At 39.4% G+C, this 23,503-nt stretch overlaps 1 protein-coding gene across 8 annotated transcripts in view; it reads left to right on the forward strand.

Annotated features, from left to right (window-relative positions):
* The window catches only part of MYO6 (myosin VI), a 344,822-nt gene that overhangs the window by 307,782 nt on the left and 13,537 nt on the right, over positions 1 to 23,503 (forward strand). For 5 of the 8 annotated variants that reach the window (XM_040349981.1, XM_040349984.1, XM_040349985.1 and 2 more), the window contains 3 exons: positions 12,407 to 12,510; positions 22,282 to 22,413; positions 23,289 to 23,315. In XM_040349981.1, the coding sequence (XP_040205915.1) occupies positions 12,407 to 12,510; positions 22,282 to 22,413; positions 23,289 to 23,315 (263 nt within the window). The remainder of the gene's footprint in view (positions 1 to 12,406; positions 12,511 to 22,281; positions 22,414 to 23,288; positions 23,316 to 23,503) is intronic. The other 3 variants (XM_040349983.1, XM_040349987.1, XM_040349988.1) reach the window with 1 other exon arrangement.

The raw sequence follows: 23,503 nt of genomic DNA on the forward strand, positions 1-23,503 counted from the left end.
AAAACAAAAATCCTCCCTTGCAGAGAGGCTGCCTCATGCTCTGCAAGGGTTAAATGCTTGTTTAGGTCTTGTACACCAGACATTATAGGGCATTTAACTCTAGGGCAGGACTGGCCCAAGACAATGTGCTGCCTGGGTCCAAGAATGAAAATGCTTGGTCTTCAATTTGCTGGGTAAATGGAAGAGGAGAGGTGACCATGGTTCAATTTGCTGCCCCTCTCAAAGTGCTGTCTGGGTCCAATGGACCCACTGGGACCCATGGTAGGGCCGGCCCTGTCTAGGGGCCTTGTACTAAAATAACACTAAATGTCTTTGTGTACTAAAATAAGCAATGTTTTCTTTATTTAAATATGAATCTAGATAAATTATTAAATTAAAAATTAAATGCCGCTCAGCCCAGCTATAGTCAATCCGAATAGGGTTACTTATTCACTGCAAGCAACTCGCTAGCACCTAATCCTTTCTCTAAAGAAACTCGCTGTGCCAAATAGGTGTCTTCTGTATCATCAGGTCACCTCAGGCAGGTTTTTTGATATTGCACAAAATCATCACCACTGGGAGTTACTTTGATGCTTTGGACTTCAACATTGTATAGTCAGAAATGCATTGTTAATGTACACCATACCCCTCTGGTACAGTAGTAATACCTTCTCTAAGTTTAGGCACAGTGCCGCCAAAAAAAGAAGAAAACAGCTTTTCAAACGGAATGAAGCTTAGCGCTGCTGGCTGTTAACAAAACTAGAGGGAACTCCAATTGTAATATGTAGATTATTAAAAGCAACAAAAACGAATTCTGCTGTACTGCCATAGAACGTTTCACTATATGGGATGATGCTGTGAAGTGTACAGAAATTCTTCTTTTAACAGCATACCTACGCTTTAGTTTGTGGAACTCTGTATAAGTGGCCACTTTTCATAGAACTGCCACAGTATGGATATTTTTTTTGTTTAACTCAACTGTAATGTTTTATGGTCCAATATGTCCATTGTGCTCCTTTATTCTTTTATTAGGGATGAAATGATTGGGGAAATGTCCCAGATACTAGCTAGGTTGGTGAGAAATAACTATATGTTTAGCACAATTGGCACAGTCAATAATAATCATTATTAATCTCACATTTTTAATCCCACAGTATAATAACTATACGTGTGTATATATATTTGATTTTGTGTGTTGTGGTTTTCGTGCTACATTATTCATTGTTCGATATTAATACATTTATTTAGAAGGCAAATGATTTTTTAATACTGGGTGAAAGAATATGTTGCGCTAAACAGTAAGGCCCCTTTCACACTATGCGACTCTGCCGCAATTGCGCGGCCACGATTTTGACGTAATTTCAGCGAATGCATGTGTAACTCGCATCAAAGTCAGACCAAAGTATTGCAGGGACTACTTTCAAGTTGTACTAATATGAATGGTTGTCATTGGAAATCGATGGGGAACGACTTGTCATGCGACTTTGCAGTCCCAAGTCACAGGACAAGTCGTATAAGTGTGAAAGGGGCCTTAGTCAGATTTCAGCTTCACTTGCACGTGTGATTTTACTCCCTTAATGACCAGGCAATTTTTTGCAAAACCGCAAACTGGCAATTGCGTGGTCGTGCGACGCTGTACCCAAATAAAATGTATGTCCTCTTTTTCCCACAAATGGAGCTTTCTTTTGGTGGTATTTAATCACCTCTGCGGTTTTTTATTTTTTGCTCTAGAAACAAAAAAAGGCAGACGATGATTAAATATATATATATTTCTTAAAAAAACAAATACACATCCAATTAAAAAAAAAATGTAAAAAGACACATTTCTTCATCAATTTAGGCTAATATGTATTCTGCTACATATTTTTGGTAAAAAAAATAAATGCCTTGTTTACATAGGCAGACACGCTGATTTTCTCAAGATGTGTCCAATCACAGCGGCAGATGGCCAACTGCGGTATACGTACCTCAGACCTAGTAGTGCAAAATGATGTACAAGTACGTGATTTTGCAAAGGAGAGGCCACCTTGCTGCCGTATACACAGTATACAGTCGGCAAGCAGTTAATGCATGAACATCCATAAACGTTTACTCTACAAAATAAGGTCCATTGGCATGGACCGTAGGGTGAGTACATGGATTTAAAACTGGCTACAAGGGCGAGTTCAGAGGGTGGTGATAAATGTGGGATACTCAGAATGGTCAGGGGTGGGTAGTGGGGTCCCACAGTGTTCTGTGCTGGGACTAATCCAATTTAAATTGTTTATAAACGATCTGGTGGATGGGGTGAACAGTTCAATATCTGTATTTGTGGACAATACTAAGCTAAACAGGGCAATAACTTCTCTGCAGAATGTGGAAACTTGCAAGAAGATCTGAACAAATTAATGGGGTGGGCAACTACATGGCAAATGAGGTTTAATGTAGAAAAATGTAAAATAATGCATTTGGGTGTCAAAAATATGAATTCAATCTATACACGGGGGGGATCAAGGATGGAAAAGGACCTGGGCATCCTAGTAGATGATAGGCTCAGCAATGGCATGCAATGCTAACAAAGCAAACAGAATATTGGCATGCATTAAAAAGGGGATTGACTTCAGGGATAAAGCGATAATTCTCCCACTCTACAAGACACTGGTCCGGCCGCACCTGGAGTATGCTATACAGTTCTGGGCACCCGTCCTCAGGAAGGATGTACTGGAATGGAGCGAGTACAAAGAAGGGCAACAAAATGAATAAAGGGTTTGGAGGATATTATTTGAGAAGAAAGGTTGCGAGCACTGAACTTATTTTCTCCCCCACAATAGGGATAAAGCTTTTTCACGGAAGGGAATTTAACAAGACACGTGGTCACTCATTAAAATGAGAAGAAAAGAGGGTTAACCTTAAACTACGTAGAGGGTTCTTTACTGTAAGAGCGGCAAGGATGTGGAATTCCCTTTCACAGGTGGTGGTCTCAGTGGGGAGCATCGATAGTTTCAAAAAACGTATTAGATAAGCACCTGAACAACCACAACATTCAGGGATATACAATGTAATACTGACATATAAACACACACATAGGTTGGACTTGATGGACTTTTGTTTTTCCAAAACCTCACCTACTATGTGTAACATGTAATTATCTAAAATATTAAACATTAGTGTCCTTTTAGTATATTATAGCATTTTAAACAGTATTGCATACATCTACGCCCTTATACTGTTGTAGAAAATCTTCCCACCTTTTGTTACTGTTTTTCGAGGCAGTATTTGACACCACACCGTGTCTGTGTTTTAAAAAAAGCGGTATCTTGCATTAGAGTGACCATAAATTACAAGTATGTATTGTGTGAAGCTTTATAGTCACCATTTATGTGAATAGACAAGCCCTGAGGGGTGAAAGGTCCCCAATCATCAGAGGGGATTTTCACATTCTATTATTGAATGTGCCTTTGAAGTTCTATACAGGTATCTTGAAATAATAAAACATTTCTTGTAACCATGTCTTTTTTTTTTTTTATTTAAAAAGGAAAAGACTATAGTAATTGGTTCTTTCACCTGAGATAACACCATGGCAGCTGAAACAACAGACCTGTACTACATCGAGCGACATCTAACGCTAAATGTTTCATTAATTGCATCTTTTAGGGTAGCAGATATTGACCATTCCCTGTAGCCACAGCTGGTGTTGATACTGAAGCTAGAAAATAAACAACTAAATTAGTCTTATGCAGCCTTTCCATGAAACATGCCAGTATGGATACTAATTTAAATCCATCTATGCTTACAATTTACTAGCTACTGTATAGTGAGAGACACTAAACAGAGTTTATGCTAATTGTAGAACAAGAATAAATGGTGCTCTTTGTTTTTTCTTTATCAGGCTTCGTTTTAACTGCTTCCTGCTGAGTGTACGCACATATGCGGCCATGGCTTTAAGGGGTTATACCGGGATGATATGTAGCTACAGGCATCATCCTGGTACAGTTTTTTTAGAGCGGGTGGTCAGCTCTTCAGGGATAACAACCGATGTGGCTAAAAGCCACTCGGCTGTTATACCGGAGGAGCGAGAGGGGACGCCCCCCTGTCCACCACTCTTCCCAGTGCTTCTTGTCCCACCAGGAGACCCGAGACACAATCCGGCACTTTCGCCGGCTAGAGTAAGACTGGAGTAAGCCAGAAACGGCTTTGTTCCAGTCTTCTTTCTGTAGACATGGAAGCGACGCAACAACGTCACTTCTGGTTTACTTGGCTGCCAATGGCACTGTTTAAAAAAAAATTACAGTACTCAGAATCGCTGTTTTTGGTGATCTGAATACTTTGAAGTACAAAGAAGGGATTTGGGGTCTTTTAGTCCCCCGATCCCATCTATAAAGAGTACCTGTCACCCCCTATTACTGTCACAAGGGATATTTACATTCCTTGTGAGAGCAATAAAAGTGATGATTTTTTTTTTTTAAATTAAGAAAAAATAAGTTTTTAAAGCCCCCCCGTCCCCACGAGCTCGCGCAGTAAAGAAAACACACACATAAGTCGTGCCCGCATATGTAAACAGTGTTCAAATTGCACCTGTGAGTGAGAGCAATAATTCTATATTGTAACTCTACTGTAACTGTAGCACTGTAACTCTAATCTGGTAACTGTTATTTTTTTTTTTAAAGCGCAACCTTTGGAGATTTTTAGGTACCGTAGTTTGTCGCCATTCCACGAGTGTGCGCAATTTCAAAGCATGTTTGGCTATCCATTTACTCGATGTAAAATCATCTTTCACATTTATACAAAAAAAAAATTGGGCTAACTTTACTGTTTTCATTTTTTTATTCATTCAAAAAAAAATTGCATTTGAAAGACCACTGCGCAAATACAGTGTGACATAAAATATTGCAAAGATCGCCATTTTATTCTCTAGGTTCTCTGCTAAATATATATATATATATAGCATTGCAGAAGGGAAGTAGGGTGACCCCTGAATGCCGCACATCCATATCGTCCTACAGAGATGAGTGAAGTGGCAACCTCAGCCTAGACTCTGACCAGGCCATGTCCCCAACTCGTTTCGCTCTGTCCCCCGGAGCTCAGTCACGGGGATGGAGTGCGTGCATGCATGCATGTATGGAGCTTTGCAGAACTAGTATTCTTAGTTATTTGCAGTCTTCCCTTTACTTGTAAATACTTTATGCATTTCTTTCCCTTTCATATAAAATAGACTGTGCTTTTTGATAAGCTTGATAAACCGAGCAGCTCCCTTCAAACATTCATAAAGTATCCTCACATTACACAGCACGAGTTGTGGTAGCCACTGTATCTTCCCGACAAGCAAAATCCTTCATCCAGCTGAGGAAACAAGCCTATATTTTAAACCTTTTCAAAATTCCCTTTCATATATTCTGATTGGACTTGGGTCTTGGGGAGGAAAACCACATATACTGTACTTGACTAGAGGGAAAAATACTAGGCAACAGTTCTATACTATATTTTTTGTTTATTACTAAAATATAGTAATAATTTTATGGCTTGCACAGGCTTATGTAAAGGTATGTTGTCAATTAAATCCTAAATTTAGTATCCGCTTATATTTGCTAAACACAATATAGGTACATCAAAAGGTGTATGAAGTCTTACATTTTGTTTACTTTCTAAAGCAGCCACAGCCTAAGTAGGAGAGCTTTCCCCTGCCAGCAGCTGCAGAGTTGGGACCCTTGCTCTCTGGGTGGAAGCTGTGGTCTGACAATGCCCACTGCTGAGACAGAAATATAGCTCTGCAGTAAGCAAAGCTCATTCTCTCAGTTGATTGGAATATTCTGGCTCAACAGGGGGAGTTCTGAGATTGCTGCATTCCTGCAGAGAACACTCTGCAGCTACTGGCAGGACTCAGGCTTTCCTACTCGGGCTGTTGCTGCTTTAGAAAGAATGCAATATTTAGGACATTGAACATGTTTTGTTTTGATGCCCCTAGAATGTAGCTGCTCTGAACTAAAGATCCATTTGGGCTTTAGGTACACAAAGCAAGGAGTAGAGATATTTTCAAGACATTGATAAAAACCAGATGATCCCACTGAGTTTCACCTGGAGGGCAACTGTATGCACACTATGGGAAAACTGCATAATAAGTTCAGTGATTATGCAGCCCAGTCCATCTGGCAGCAGGTATGACAATGGGTACATATGAGAACAGCTACGGGGAAGAGTTATTTGAGAGAAACTAATCTTGAGGCTGCAATTTGATTGCAGAGACTGCCCGTTCCATCTTACAATATCCCCTGCAGTCCCCTGAGCGTTTCGCCGATGCATTCACGTTTGAGATATCTGTTATATATATATATATATGTGTGTGTGTGTGTGTGTGTGTGTGTGTGTGTGTGTGTGTGTGTGTATATGTATAATATTCACCGGCCACTTTATTAGGTACACCTTGCTAAGTTACATAGTTAAGCAGGAACAAAAATTGTCTCTGGACAGCCTCACTCTGAACAAATTGTAGTCACAGCAAAAAAAAATAATACCCGACTGCTGACGCGTTTTGCACTGAAACTTGTGCTTAGTCATAGACAATTTTTGTTCCTGCTTTGGTAAGTACATTGCCTGCACCTGAGTTGTCTGCAGTGGAGGATATTCATCTGGGTTCCCACCTGGAGCGGCTACTCCCTTTTCCCAAGTTACATAGTTAGGTTGAAAAAAGACACAAGTCCCATGTAGTTCAACCATAAAAATAAAAAATATCAGACAATCCCACATAAACAATCCTATACCCATAGTTGATGCAGAGGAAGGTGAAAACCCCCAGCAAAGCATGATCCAATTTGCTATAGCATGGGCAAAATTCCTTTCTGATCCCCCGAGAGGCAGTCAGATTTTCCGTGGATCAACTTTACCTATAAGTGTCAGTACCCAGTTATATTATGTATGCTTAGGTAAGAATCCAGGCCTCTCTTAAAGCAATCTATTGAGCTGGCCAGAACCACCTCTAGAGTGAGTCCATTCCACATTTTCACAGCTCTTATGCCGCATACACACGATCATTTTTCGCCAAAGTTTTTATGCATCTCGAAAAAACTTATTTTTTTCCAACTTCATCATTAAAATGACTTTGCCCACACACAATCGTTTTAAAAAAAATGCTCTAGCAAAGCGCGGTGGTGTACAACACGTACAGCGGCACTATAAAGGGGAAGTTCCATGCGGATGACGCCACCCTTGGGGCTGCTTTAGCTGATTTTGTGTAAAAACGATTTGCGATTTTCTGTCTGTTACAGCGTGATGAATGTGCTTACTCCATTATGAACGGTAGTTTTACCGGAACGTGCGCTCCCGTCTCATAATTTGCTTCTGAGCATGCGCCAGTTTTTAACGTCGTTTTAGCCCACACACAATCATTTTTTACAACCCGAAAAACTACATTGTTTAAAACTTTGTTAAAAAATGCAGCATGTTCAAAAATTGACGTTTTTCAGAACCCGAAAAATGATGTGAAGCCCACACACCATCGTTTTAAATGAAGTTTTTTTTAAAAATGTCGTTTTTTTCATGCCGAAAAATGATCGTGTGTACGCGGCATTGCAGTGAAGAAATCTTTCCGTATTTGAAGATGACATGTTTTTCCCTCTAGACGTAAAGAGTGCCACATGTCCTCTGTGTTGACCGTAAAGTGAATAACTCAACACCAAGTTCACTATATGGATCCCTTATATATTTAAAAATGTTGATCATATCCCCCCCCCTCCCTTATTGTCCTCTTCTCAAGAGTGAATAAATTAATTTCCTCTAATCTTTCCTCATAGCTGAGCTCCTCCATGCCTCATCAGTTTGGTTGCTCTTCTCTGCACTTTCTCCAGTTCCCCGATATCCTTTTTGTGAACTGGTGCCCAAAACTGAACTGCGTATTCCAGAGGCCTTACTAATGATTTGTACAGGGGCAAATATATATATCTCTCTATCTCTGGAATCTATACCTCTCAATGCAAGAAAGGACTTTGCTCGCTTTGGAAATTGCAGCTTGGCATTGCATGCCATTATTGAGCTTATGATTTACCAAAACCCCCAGATCCTTCTCCACTACGGATCCCCCCAGTTGTACTCCCCCTAGTATGTATGATGCATGTATATTCTTAGCCCCCAAGTGCATAACTTAAAATTCATCAACATTAAACCTCATCTGCCACATAGTCGCCCAATTAGGGCATGGAGGTCGGCTTGTAAATTGGAGACATCCTGCAAGGACTTTATGCCACTGCATAGCTTGGTGTCATCTGCAAAGACAGAAATGTTACTTTTGATCCCAGACCCAACATCATTTGTAAAGATATTAAAAAGTAAGGGTCCCAGCACTGAACCTTGGGGTACACCACTGATAACCTTCAACCATTCTGAGTATGAATCATGAGCCACTACTCTCTGAATTTAGTCTTTTAGCCAGTTTTCTATCCACTTAAAAAATATTTCCAAGCCTGTAAACTTTACCTTACACATTAGAACTGTATCAAACGCTTTTGCAAAATCCAAGTATACCACTTCCACCGCCACCCCTCTGCCCAGGGTTTTACTTCATAAATAGAAATCAGATTTGTTTGACAACTTCTGTCTTTCATGAGCCCCCTGCTGTCTGTTGCTTAAAGTGGAGGTTCCATCAAAAAAAAAATTTGCTTTAAAGTGTAGATTACACCTAAAAAAGAAAAAAAAATGTTACCCACCTTGAAATGCCTGTTGCTATGCGGTCCCACGAAATCTGTCTTCCTATCCACCGAGGATCCTGACGTCAGCTCCCTCGGCTCTCGTCGCTAATGCTCCTGGGAAATGTAGTCACATGATGCCGTGCACCTCCCCTGTGCAACTCAAGTGGTTGACGGCGCGGCGCTGCGGGACGGGCGGCGCTTTACTATTCGTCTATCGAGAGATCCAGGAAGTAATTGCTTGTGGGATTCATAATGCCCACAAGCAAAATGACATCCATTGGAACAACGAAATATAAAGTGTTCTTTGCTGAGAATCTGCGGAACGGCGGCGCATTTAGACATAGTAAGTGACACTATGTATACAGCCAAAACGAGTAATGAACGGACATACTTTAAAAAAATGCAAAATGTAGTGGAAACCCCGCTTTAACCTCTTGCCAACCAGCCGCCGTCAATATATTTTGCGGCAAGTCGGCTCTCCTGCGCAAACTGCCATAGGTTTACATCGGTCTGTGCAAGGAGAATAGCGTCTGCGCGCCGCGGGAGCATGCCCGCAGGTACCGCGGACTCTGTCTGCCCTGGACCCGCGATCGCTGTGTACAGAGGCAGAATGGGGAGCTGCCTATGTAAACAAGGTGATTCCCCATTCTGCCTGAAGACACGTTGGAGGTATTCTGTTCCCAGTGATCAGGAACAGTGATCTCTGTCATGTCCCAGTGAGCCCACCCCCTCTACAGTTAGGACACACCCAGGGAACACATCTAACCCCATGATTGCCCCCTAGTGTTAACTCCTTCCCTGCCAGTGTAATTTTTACATTGATCAGTGCATTTTTATAGCACTGATCAATGTAATAATGTCACTGGTCCCTAAAAAGTGTAATTTGGGGTCATATTTGTCTGCCGCAGTCATGTCACAGTCCTGATAAAAATCGCAGATCGCTGCCATATCAGTAAAAACAATAAAAAAAAATGAAAATTTCTAAAACTATCCTGTTTGTAGACACGATAACTTTTGCGATAACCAATCAATATACACCTATTACAATTTTATTTTTATCAAAAATATGTAGAAGAATGTATATCGACCTAAACTGATGAATACTTTTTTTGAATATGAATTATAGCAGAAAGGGAAAAAAATATATTTTTTTCAAAATTGTCAAATTTTTTCTTTATAGCGCAGAAAATAAAAACCGCAGAGGTGATCAAATATCACCAAAAGAAAGCTCCTTTTGTGGGTAAAAAAGGACGTAAATTTTGTTTGGGTACAGCGTCACACGCCAGCACAATTGTCAGTTAAAGTTCCGTATCGCAAAAAATGGCCTGGTTATTAAGAGGGCAAATCCTTCTGTGGCTAAAGTGGTTAAAATATTGTTCTTTCCAGCAAGAACTCATCTATGTGGCCTTTTATTAAACTATCCAGTATCTTGCCAACTATAGAAGTTAAACCAACAGGTCTATAGTTACTTGGTAAAGACTCTGTCCCCTTTTTAAATATAGGCACCACATTGGTCAATCCAGTGGTACTATTCCAGTCATTGAGTCCCTAAAAATTAGATACAATGGCTTTGAAATGACAGAGCTCAATTCTAGTACCAGGCTGGACCCCCTTTTGCCTTTAGAACTGCCTTAATTCTTTGTGGCATAGATTCAACAAGGTGGTGGAAACATTCCTCATAGATTTTGATCCATATTGACATGATCACATCACGCATTTGCTGCATATTTGTCGGCTGCACATCCATGAGGCAAATCTCCTGTTCCACCACATGCCAAAGGTGCTCTATTGGATTTAGATCTGGTGACACTCGAGGCCATTGGAGTGCAGGGAACTCATTGTCATGTTCAAGAAACCAGTTTGAGATGATTTGAGCTTTATGACATGGTGCATTATCCTACTGGAAGTAGCCATCAGAAGATTTGTACACTGTAGTCATAAAGGGATGGAGATGGTCAGCAACAATACCTCAGGTCCGCCGTAGCATTTAAACAATGCTCAATTGGTATTAAGGGGCCCAGAGTGCGCCACCATTATACCACCAGCCTGAACCGTTAATACAAGACAGGATTTCATAATGTTTATGACAAATTTTGACCCTACCATCTGAACAATGCAGCTGAAATTGAGATTCATCAGACAAGGCAACATTTTTCCAATCTTTCATTGTCCAATTTTGATGAGCCTGTGCGAATTGTAGCCTCAGTTTCCTGTTCTTAGCTGACAGGAATGGCACCCGGTGTGGCCTTCTGCTGCTGTAGTCCATCTACTTCAAGGTTTGATTGTGTTGTGCATTTAGAGGTGGAATTCTGCATACCTTAGTTGTAATAAGTGGTTATTTGAGTTACTGTTGCCTTTCCTATCATCCTAAACCAGTCTGCCCATTTTCCTCTGACATCAGCAAGACATTTCCATCCACACAACTGCCACCCACTGGATATTTTTTTTTCGGACCATTCTTTGTAAACCTTAAAGATGGTTGTGCATGAAAGTCCAAGTAGATCAGCAGTTTTTTAAATACTCAGACCAGCCCGTCTGGCACCAACAACAATGCCACATTCAAAGTCACTTAAATCTCCTTTCTTCCCCATTCTGATGCTCGGTTTGAACTTCAGTAAGTCATCTTTTACCACATATAGCTGATTAGCAGTTCAATTGCTTGGTAACACAAACTGCTAATCAGCTAGATGTGGTAAAAGATGACTTACTGAAGTTCAAACCGAGCATCAGAATGGGGAAGAAAGGAGATTTAAGACTATTAGTCCTGTTTTTTTTTTTTTTTTTTTTTTTTTTAACATTTGCTTTCGATGCCTAGACTAATTAAATGCAACACTTTTATAAGTAACTTATGGTCAAGGTATTATCTTTGAATATAATGAGAACTGTGAACAGTGATTATATTCTGTCATTCATCATTTTACATGATTAAAATCACTTTATTAATTTGACATTTTACTCCTTTGTGTTTTAAAACAGGATTTTCATAATGGCAGCAAGCTGAGGTGCATTAGCACTCTGTCATATTTTATAATAGGGCTTTACCTGTTTCATATTCAATTATTTAATAAAATGATTTAATTAACATGGCATTACGTTTGTAATACCCACCGATTACTAGACTGTATGATGCCCACTGATATTTTTTATTTTCATTTTTTGTTTTAGTTTTTAACGTGCCAGACATTTAGCAAGAACCATATAACAAGATCATTTGTAAACATTAAAAAATGTATTTGAACATATTTATGAAGCCGCATTCACTGCTTATTGGCCACTGAATGTCTTGTGCATCTCTTTCTACAAACAATTGCCATTTAAATGTTTGCCAGAAAAGTCACATTTACCACCATTCACTTTATTTGCTTGCATTTAATGTGCTACATAAAATTTAAATCCTAATAATATAATAGTTTGAAGTGTGTTTAAAATTACACTGTGCAGTATTAGTTTAGATGGATCAGCTGTTTTTTTTTTTTTTTCTGTCAGCTAAAGCTTTGCAAGTGCAACTATGTTTTTAAATACTGGGTATTATAAAAAGGTGTTACTGTTCTGTGCTCTTAAAATAAACCATCTAGTCCAAGATGATTTTTTTTTTTTATTATGTCATCAGAAGTAAAAACTAGAATAAACCATCCGTATGATAGGAAGATATGTGAGTGCTGTCTCTGCATGCTTGCCTTAACAGTTCTAAATGGCTCCTTGTCTGAATTTTCAATTGCCATTTAGAGTTTTTTTATTATATAAAATGATTTCTCTGTGTTTCACTGTTTCAGGGGGGTGCAAGTTCAAGCTACAAAATCTGCTGCTACTGTCAAAAAGAATGACTTAAGTAAATGGAAATATGCGGAACTGAGAGATGCAATCAATACTTCATGTGGTAAGTCAACAAAACGGACTTCTGCTGAAATGGCAGTAGGTCATTAAGGATAAGTACATTAGACAAAATGTTACTTTACTTTGGAAGCTGACAAGTGATAGATGCAGATTTCTTGTAACCATATAGATGGTTTTAAGTACTGAATGCCTAGATTCTCTATATAGTTATTGGAGACAAAAGATCTCCCAACTGATGGCTCAGCTTGTATAGTTAAGTAGTTGGAAATAACGTGAATCTGTGCTTGTATGGTCAGAACTAAGTATGGACTTCCTCCATGCAGAGCAAACATACATGGTCACTTATGGAATGTTATTTACCTCACGGATCAGTAACTTCCGGATCCTTGTGGACAGAAATACCGGTTCAGCAACCAAGACCCCTGAGCAGCTGCAGGTCGCTGCTGATAACCCAGACCTGGTTCATCATAAACCAGAAGCATATAGACATTTGAGGTCACAACAGTAACCAGCAGGGATGTGCAGGCAGGGGAGGCAGAGCTTCACCTGCCATGAACATAAACAAACAAAAAAAGATCGAGGGTCATAGCTTGGCGGCCTGGGGTCACAGAGAGGTATAGGTAGCGGAAGTCCTGCCCCACCGCTCCTTGCGCATCTAGTTAGAAGCTACATACAGAGCAACCAGTTTAAATACTAGCTGGCACACACTGCAGCAGATTGAGAGCATGAGCTCACAGTGTCTCTCCTCACTTCTTGTCAGAGGCACTGACAAGAAGTACCAATAGCCCAAGCTGTCCAATAAAAATGCTGCCGTGGAGGCTCTCCTCTCACTGGAGTGTCATAGAAGGGGGCATGTGTCTAAAAGACACATACTCCTTTCCAGACCAGCCCTGTAGAAGGAAAAAAACATGGGTTTATGGGTATAAGATTTTACCCATAATCCCATGTTTTTCTCACACAGTTAACAGGGAGAATGAGAATCTGCTGCTGTTGAAAAGGTGCTGTTTTAATCAAGCTAAATCATATATGATACGATTTGTTACAACATAATTTATTATTTATCTATTTACTGTGAAATTACTGGTTTCAAGTTATAACTTCAAACTTCAGTAATTTGACCGTTAAGCCTCCTGCTTGAGTACAGTTTTTGAAAATATAGTAAATTACCTTAAAAACAATATATACCGTAATAATTATTTGTATATTATTACTTATGGTAATTAACCACTTGCCACCCAGGCCAATTCTGACAATTCTCTCCTACATGTAAAAATCATCACTTGTTTGCTAGAAAATTACTCAGAACCCCCAAAGTTATATATATATATATATGTGTGTGTGTGTGTCTTAGCAGATACCCTAAAATTGTGCACACTTGTGGAATGGTGCCAAACTTCAGTACTTAAAAATCTCCATAGATGCCGCTTTAATTTTTTATTACAGGTTACATGTTTAGAGGTACAGAGCCAGTGCTAGAATTATTGCTCTTGCTCCATCGTTCGCGGCGTATGTAACCTGTGTGTATATGGCTCTGATACTAGCCAGTGCCTCACCAGCCACTGACCTCTCCCCACATCCCTGGTAACCAGCTAGTGACTCCATTTGTTTGCTGGGTATGAAGGAATACACAGATGTTCTAAGAGATGTGCTGCTATCAACAATGGATGTTTCGATATATAAGCATTATTAAAAGTTTACTGAATATTCACTAAGTGAAGAAATGGGGGGGGGGGGGGGCGTGGCATATGACATCAATAATGTAAACCTGTCACAAAGTAGTCAAGGAAAAGTGTATAGAAGGAATGTTTTGCCTTGACTTCCTTTACCTCTTAAATCTCCTTGTTGAATTTTAAAGATATGCTCACTGACCAGTGGGAGTGATTGAAGGTGTGGTCAAGCTTAAATGTACAGAAATAAGTAAATATTTGCATATATTGTCAGCTTCCCAAATGTATAGATCATATTTTTTTTGTCACATGGTTTTCACGCAACATTACTACTACTACTGCTAAATTGACTTTTTTTTCAGCCAGAATAACTATGTAACTATATTTGTTCCTTACAATTTTACGGAATTTCTGATGAAAAAAGTCAGACGGATTTTTATCATTGGACTTTGAAAGAGAACATGTTCTCCTTTTTTTTCTCCCAACGAAAAAAATCTGAAATTCCATTCGTCTGTATGGGAAAAAAACACGCATGCTCGTAAACAATTTGACGCATGTTCGGAAGCATTGTACTTCATTTTTCTAGGCTCGTCGTAGTGTTGTACGTCACCGCATTTTTGACGGTCGGAATTTGGTGTGTCCGTGTGTATGCAAGACAGCTTGAGCGAAATTCCATCGGAAAAACCCGTCAGAGTTTATCCCGATGGAAAAACTGGTCGTGTATACGCGGCATAATACTCTGTTTGGACTTCCCAGTTTTGTGACAGATTTAGGCCGTTTCCACACGAGATGGTCTCCGTTGCTACGGAATCTGCCTGCTCCCGCCATCTCAGCGGGAGATCAGTCTGTTGATCTCCGCTGAGCTGGCGGATGAAAAGCTGCTCACTGAGCAGGGAGGGGCTTGTATGGCACCGCTGTCTCCTATGGAGAGATCGGACGAAAACGGACATCATGGACGGATGGGGACGTATCCCCATACGTCTGTTTTTAGCGGATCGGGTCTGCTGTCAGCGGACATGTCTCCGCTGACAACCAACGCTCCACAGAGATGCATGGTTCTGCCGTTCAGGTCCGCCGTCAAAACTGACAGGTGGACCTGAACGGTCCGTCCGTGTGAAGGGGGCCTTACTTTTATTTTTGTAAGAACATATACAAACTTACATTTATTTTTTATTTTTTTTTACTATCAAAGGGCAGTTGCATCACTTCAGAAATCCAGTATTTCCTCCCCTTTATGAACATAAGTACTTTTTACATACTGAAAGAATATTGTAGTGGGATCTGGCATTACAGGTGCATAAAAGAGAATCCTTTCATCCAATGTCTGAATTTATTATCTGCCATATGATCTGCTGAAACTATCCAGTCTGACAGTACATGGAGGTCATGGCAGAAGGGTATACGTTTTTATATACAACCACAATTTCAATAATGTTGGGATGTTGTGTACAATCTACATAAAACAGAATGCATTATCATAAACCAATATTTTATTCATGATAGAAAATGGAAAACATATCAAATGGTTAAACTAAAAAAATGTATTTTAAAATTGATGGCAGCAACACTTCTCAAAAAAGTTGAGATAGGACAAAAAAAACTGGCAGTATGTGTTAACAGGGAAGAGCTTGAAGAACATTTTTCAGCTAAATAGGTTAATTGTCAAGAGGTAAGTAACATGATTTGGTATCTAAAGAGCATCTTAGAGAGTCAGAGTGTCTCAGAAGTCAAGATGGGCAGAAAATCACCTGTGAAAAGCTGTGCCTAAAAATTGTCAATTTCAGAATAACGTAAAATTGCAAAGACTTTAAATATATCTTCATCTACATACATTATATCATCCAAAGATTAAGAGAATCTGGAGAAATCTATGTGCGCAAAGGACATGTCCAAATCACAATATTGGAGGCCAGTGATCTTCAGGCCCTCAGACAGCACTGTATTAAAAAAGACATGATTTTGTCATGGACATCACTGCATGGTCTCAGGAATACTTCCAAAAATCACTGTCTGTGAACTCAATCCAAATTTGCAAGTTAAAGCTCATGATCCAGAGATGCCACCATCTTCTCGGATAGTTTGATCTTTTAAAATGGTCGGTTGCAAATTGGAAAACTGTTATGCGATTGGATGAATCAAAATTCAGAGAAAGAGATTTGCAGAGTATTGTTAAAAGAAAAGAGGATGCTTTATTGTGGTAAACATGGCTTTGTTCCAGCTTTTTTTAGATGTGTTGCTGCCATCAAGGAAGCAATTTGTGGAGAAGGTAACATATTTTCCATGAGAGGTAAAGATCAGACGGTCACAGTCATTGTCTCAGTTTAAACATTTGCTGTTGAAATTTGATTTGCATTGTGAATAAGATATGAGTTTGAGATTTACAATTACATTCTGTTTTAATGTAGGTTTGACACAGCTCCCCAACTTTTTTTGGAATTGAGGTTGTAACGAATAGACATTTTTTTATAGTTTCTTTCTTTTTGTGTGTTATTTAGAGTTGAAAATATGTTTATTAGAATTTTAACATGTTATACATGAACAGCATGAGGTGTCACAATTAGGGTACAGTCATAAATAGGTAGTGGTAGAGAGTCAGCCCAATGGCTATCGCCCACAGCAGGACTCCCACCAGCATATAACATAACAGGAACAATTATGACAAGAACCCGAAACACAAATTGTGAGCGGCCAAAATGGCCTCTTAGTAGGTGACAACATTACAACCAGAGTCTCCAGGAAGGAAACAATAAAATCAAAAGAAAAAAAAAAAAAGACACATAAGACAAAAAAGAACCAAGGCCGAAAAAAAAAAAAAAAAAAGGAACAAGAAAAATAAGAATAAAAATGGGGGGGTAAGAATCAGGGGCACGAGAGGGCGGGGAGGGAGGGGGAAGGAAAGAAGAGAGAGAGAATAGAAGGAAAGGAGAGGAGAAAACCAGAGGAGGATCATGGGGGAGTGTGAGAGGGCGAATGGAAGAAATAATGTAAATAAAGTGGGGGGGAGGAGAACCTAGTTTATCTTAAGGAGGTGACATAGACGGAGGCGATCAGGGGTGATCATGGTTGGGTGGACAACATGTTCGCCAGGGTGTCAGAGGAAGAGAAGTGGAGCCAGACGAGCAATAGCAATGTATACTTATCAAAGGTGTCGTTGTCAAGAGCCAGCATCTCCTCCATTCTCATGGTATCGTTCATAATAGAGACCCAGCGTGACAATGGAGGAGTTGCGGTCGACTTCCAGTAGGAGGGTATGAGCTGTCTTGCTGAAGACATGAAGAAACGGAGGAGACTCCGTCTCTGCGATTGAACAGAACCAGGCAGGATAGAGAGAAGAGCAATTTTAGGTGAGGGAACCAGTGATTTATCGTAGACTTTGTTGTAACATTCAAATACCTGAGTCCAGAAGGGGCGGATCCTCTCACAATCCCACTTTGTGTGTTATTTAGCATGTTATTCTAAATGCCAATATTTGATTAGAGGAGGCAATTAAAATGCAAATCTCTTATAGTACCTGAAGGCTTAAAGGCAACCTGGACAGAAAAAAAATTGTGGGCTGTTGCTGGTGACCTTCTTTGAAAAATTATAGTGGCCTGTCTGTTTTTACAAGCCTTAGTCACTAAGCTGGTGAAGGTTTGCATATAGTGATGTTCTAATTCATTATCTGCTTATTTTCTCTGGATTAGTGACATTAAGTATTAATGGCATAGAATCTGCAAAAGAGGCCGGTGACCAGCATTTCAGAAAAGGGAAATGCAGTTAATGGCATTCGATTTTCATGCATTACAGGCTTCCTTTAACCTCTTCACACTGGCACCTCCTAGTGTCATAAACCTCTTGTGCTGCGTACACACGATAGGTTAGTCTGATGAAAACGGTCTGATGGACCGTTTTCATCAGACCAAACTGATCGTGTGTGGGCCCCATCAGTTGTTTATCCATAGGTTAAAAAAATAGGAACTTGTTTTACAATTATCTGATGGATAAAAAACCTATAGAAAAAACGATCGTCTGTTGGTACGTCCATCGGTTAAAAATCCATGCATGCTCAGAATCAAGTCGACGCATGCTTGGAAGCATTGAACTTCATTTTTTTCAGCACGTCGTGTTTTACGTCACCGCGTTCTGACACGATCGTTTTTTTAACTGATGGTGTGTAGGCACGACTGATCATCAGTCAGCTTCATCGGATAACTGATGGGAAAATCCATCAGACCGTTTTCATCAGACTAACCTATCGTGTGTACAGGGCATAAGAGTTGGGAGGTGTCGGTGTAAAGAGGGGCTGGGCTTAAGAGCATATGACCGCCGTGATTGGCTGTCACGGTGGCCACGTGATCCAAAAAATCAAGTGCTTTTGGTTAGGAGCCGGTAACCGCGCCAGGAGCCTGCACACTCTCAGCACAGCTGTAAGTACAGCAATTCAAGCAAATATTCAGCCCTTTGGCACCAATGACCAAGCGCCTAGAGGCCACGTATTTGCGTGCTGCTGCTGCCAAGGGGTTAAAAAAGTATTGGTGGAGAAATATTACCTTTCCTTTAGCCTTTTTAAATCACCCACTCTTAAGGAAAAACTCTCTTCATACAAAATATGGATGATATTTACCCCTTCCCATCCGTATTCTATAGATTAGCACTCCATTATTCACCATGCTGATAGAATGTTAATCTGAATCCCACTTTTGACAGATAGCACCTGTTATTGTGTGTGTGATGCTATCTTTTAGAATGGGCTGTTAAGTCCCTCATTAAAGCGGATCTCCACTCTAAAGTGGAGTCCCGCTGATCGGCACCCTCCCCCCCTCCGGTGTCACATTTGACACCTTTCAGGGGGGAGGGGGGTGCAGATACCTGTCTACAGACAGGTATCTGCACCCACTTCCGGCCCTACGATACGGGCAAAGGACGGGTTTTTTCTCCGCTTCCCGTCCGTCCCCCGTTGTATGCTGGGAACACTCGGCTCCCAGCACACAGCGGGAGCCAATCGGCGGGCGCAGCGCAACTCGCGCATGCGCCGTAGGGAACCGGGCAGTGAAGCCGGAGCGCTTCACTTCCTGGTTCCCTCACCGTGGATGGAGGGGGGAGCAGCAGGGTGACGAGCGATCGGCTCGTCATCTGCTGCGATCACCGCTGGACTCCAGGACAGGTAAGTGTCCTTATATTAAAAGTCAGCAGCTGCAGTATTTGTAGCTGCTGGCTTTTAATATATTTGTTTAGTGGCACATCCGCTTTAACTATTATAAACCACTCACCGTATTTACAGATCACATGATCATTCTATCAGTTAATTGGTAAGTTTAACAAAAAAAAATAAAGTTTTATATTATAAATATCAGCCTGTATTAAAAAAAAAAAGAGAATGAGTTTATTAAAACGGTGTACCAAATAAAACCTTGTATAACACCCCCCCCCCCCCCAAAAAAAATGAGCAAGTTTACTTTGCTTAATTTGGTCTGGATATCCAAGCTTTAACAAACTGGGCACACAAGGGTTAACTCTGCTGACTGTATTACAGCTCAGAATCTCAAATAAACATTTATTATTTTACATAATTTATTACCATCCCTATAAAAATATTTTTAAACATGAATGTACTGAAGAGGTTTGAAAGAAACCTCTAAAATTCTACTGAGTCTACTATGGACTCTTCTCAGTCACATTTATTAAAATGCTTCTGGAGGAAGGAATTTGAGAACCAGTTTCAAGTTGTGGTCTAAATTTTCACCTAAATTAGCATAAGTAAATTTTTCCTTCCACCCCTCCTTTAGCTTTATATTTTGCCTCTCTTTCGGTTGCCTGTTAAGAATGTGTTTGATGTCATAAATAAAATGAACCTTTTTATGCCATTCTATTCTTCTCAGGTAACCCATTTGTTAATATCATTATGCCTATGGCACTTTAAGAAAAATCAATAAAAGTACTCAGGATTTATGCAAGATTAAATTATCCCAAAGCGCTTAAAAATGTAAATTGGTTTCTTCTAAATAAGCAAAATTTCAATTAGTAAAATGAATCAGTAATTTCCGGTATGACTTTCAAGCGGAACATATTTGTGGTAGCACATAAAATATTGTAACAGCTCAGGTAGTTCTACTTTTATTAATGGATCTCTACGTTACAAAAATTACTTTTATGTCATTGTCTGTTTTAGTGTGAAAAAGAGAGTTCTGTTAGTAGGCAACTGCCTCTGTTATCTGGCACTTCATCCCCTTGTGCTCCCATTAAAAGTGCCCGTATCTGGCTGTATTGAACAGAGAGCTGAACTCCATCTCACCTCTAGAGAGAAGACGGCAGAGTTCCTAATAGATTGGCAAGAGATGTGATGTCTCAGACAGAAAGGGCAGCTCACTGGCAGGAAACAAATGACTAGAACAGTGATTGGGAGTTTTTTTTTGTTTTTTTTCCCACCATTTATGTTTTCTCCAAAGTGTTTTGCTAGTATGTCAGCAGGAAGAATGTAGGATAACTCTGCATTGACCGTTTTCCTTTATTTTTTTTATTTAAAAATAAATATTATTTTTCCTACATGAAGTCAGTCACCTAAGTTTTGTTGTGGGGGAAAAAAAATCTTGGTGATACAAAGGTAATGGGGATTTTCAATAATGCATTAAAGGAAACTTTATTCAAAACATGGCGATCAGTAATGTAATTCATGACTACCTATCTTTGTTTTGATTTCTGGATACTCTGTTTAGCAATAAGCTGCTGTTCTAGATGTTCTGTCTTGCTAATAACTGAAGTGCATGCCTAAATCAAAAGGAAACTTCTAAGAGAATAACCCATATCTCCATTTGTAATGCGTTGAGTTTCGTCATATAAGATACTGCTACGCTTTGCACATTTTTGCTGCGCATAATGTTTAGAGGTGAATAGGGAGGTTATCCCTAGCCTATTTATTCAGCATTTAGTGTATTTTTGAGTGTGAATACAAAGCAATGCTCACCTGTCCTAGCAAGTGCCTAATGAGCTCCACACATTTTGCAAATGGCTGATATAAAGAGGATTTTAGAAGATCTTGCTTTCACAGTAATGCTTTGAGATGTTGAATAAATGGTCAGCCTGTCACCAATTCTCCCATAGCTCGTAACAATCCTTGGGTTTTCATGATGATGTTTAATCAACATGGAGGCCCAGAGAACTAAAGTGGAATATTTGGGGTCCTGCATACTTTACATGTTCTACAAATTGACATACTGGGGGAGATTTACTAAAACTTGTCCACACATAATCTGGTGCAGCTGTGCATAGTAACCAATCAGCTTGCTCAATTAAGCTTTTAAATTAAAATCTAGAAGCTGATTGGTTGCTGATTCTGCACCAGAGTCTATGTGCACCAGCTGTAGTAAATCTCCCCCATTGTGTATTTGACTCCCCTCCAGTGTATCTTTCACTTCCAATAATGAAAGGTTGCATTACAACTTTGAATTGGGTTTTTACATGTGCTAAATTGTGAATAAAGTCTTAGTACAGTATACTACTATTTGATAAGGTTGCTGCTGTTTACAAGTTTTGATTTTTTTCTATTGTCTTACTGAATACATTTATACTATGTCAAGAAATTACCTGTACAGAATAAGAAGTCATTGAATGTGAGCAGCCAGTGACGAAGTCACGACCCTCTAGTAGTTTTGCAAAAGAAAAAGAATAACGTAAACGCTTCTGATAGAAACTATTTTCTTTTGAAAACTAGATATATTTATTTGCCTTGATGCAAAAGACATAGCAATAGCTGCTATATTCAAGAATATTTGCTGTCTAGAGTTATATTTTACATATTCAATATAAAACTGCAAGGCCAGTACAGCTAGTAACATAAAGAAGAGGGGAATGGCAAATACGTTTAATATTAAAGTTGTTTGTAGGTTAACATGGTATGTCGGATAGCATTTATTCATGAAGATACTTCATTTTTAGAAAAAAAAATGCAGGTATGTGTTATTTATTCATCAAATACTTTGAGCCTGTTGTCATTTTCATGAATATGTCACATAAATAAAGTATCTTACCTGGATATGGCATCTATCTTATAACAGCAGAATAAAAAAACATAAATAAGAATGTTGGCCTAGCAATGCTGACATTATCTGGGCACTCTGATATTTCTTGGTAGCATTAACCAAAATATATTTTCTCATAAATCTCTTGAACAGACATTGAGCTTCTGGCAGCATGCAGAGAGGAGTTTCACAGACGGCTCAAAGTTTATCACGCCTGGAAATCCAAGAACAAGAAGCGCAATGCGGAGACTGAACAGCGAGCTCCAAAGTCGATTACAGACTATGGTAAGTCTGTCTTTCAGGCATGCAGAATGTTAAGTTCTGCGGCTGCACAAGTGTTTGCAGGTTTTTAGTGTAATTATTCTCTACACCTGTATATTTTAATATGGAAACGGTTTGAAATGAAGAAAACTAGCAAAAGTGGGCCTACCAGAATGAGCAAGGTTAGGAATATTGCAAACAATGCTAAAGAAATGTTTTAGTTGGACGTATGGGAAGGGGAGGAGGGATATTTATACAGATTTGGCCTAGAATCTAACTTCTTCCCATAGCACAAACTTTCTGAAGCTGAGCATAGGTATTTTGCACTTTATTAGATATGTTAGTTTATTCTCTTCAATTGAAATTACATTAAGTCTTCCACCCTCGAGATCAAATTTTGGGTTGTAGTAATTTTTATCAGATAAACTGTGTTGAAAACGCATTTAGATTATTATGAGCTGGGCTACAAGTTAATAGTTGTCGTTGCGAAATTCTGTGTGAACTTCAAGTTCATGAAGCAGAGAAAATGTATGTTCTACTTTTTGATACATTTGAAACCCTTTGTTCCTTATCGCTATAATTAGCTGAGTCTGATGCATTAAAAACATTAGTATACCATTTCTAGATACATAGATGGTCACTGGGACATACAGAATTATGCCTTTTGTGAAGTCAATTTAAAGTAGACTGAAGTTTTATTTAAAGTGAATTTGTCCTCTATGTCACTAACAGCAGGCATTAGACGATTGCTCTTTTTCCAAATTCTTTTTTCTAGCTGACCCTTTTTTTTATAACATGACTTGTTATTAATAGATCATTTTTAAACGATGACATCCATAAAAAGCATTTTAATTTTTATGTAATGTGTTGAATTCAAAATAACTGGTATTTATTTACAGATTTTGCTCCATTTATGAACAACAACCGTAAGTTTGGATATGGTAAACAGACTAACCAGAAGGGAGAGGTGTCTAAACCTTATGCTACTAACCTTTATAACATTTGCTACAGTTATGGAAACCATGCAAACCTTTACATACAAAATGTTCTTTTGAGAGTCCTGCAAGCATAAGCTGGGCTGTAATGGAGCCTCTAAGGCTGGTACTACCTAAAC

Source organism: Rana temporaria, chromosome 4, assembly GCF_905171775.1.
Source record: "Rana temporaria chromosome 4, aRanTem1.1, whole genome shotgun sequence".
NCBI lineage: Eukaryota > Metazoa > Chordata > Amphibia > Anura > Ranidae > Rana > Rana temporaria.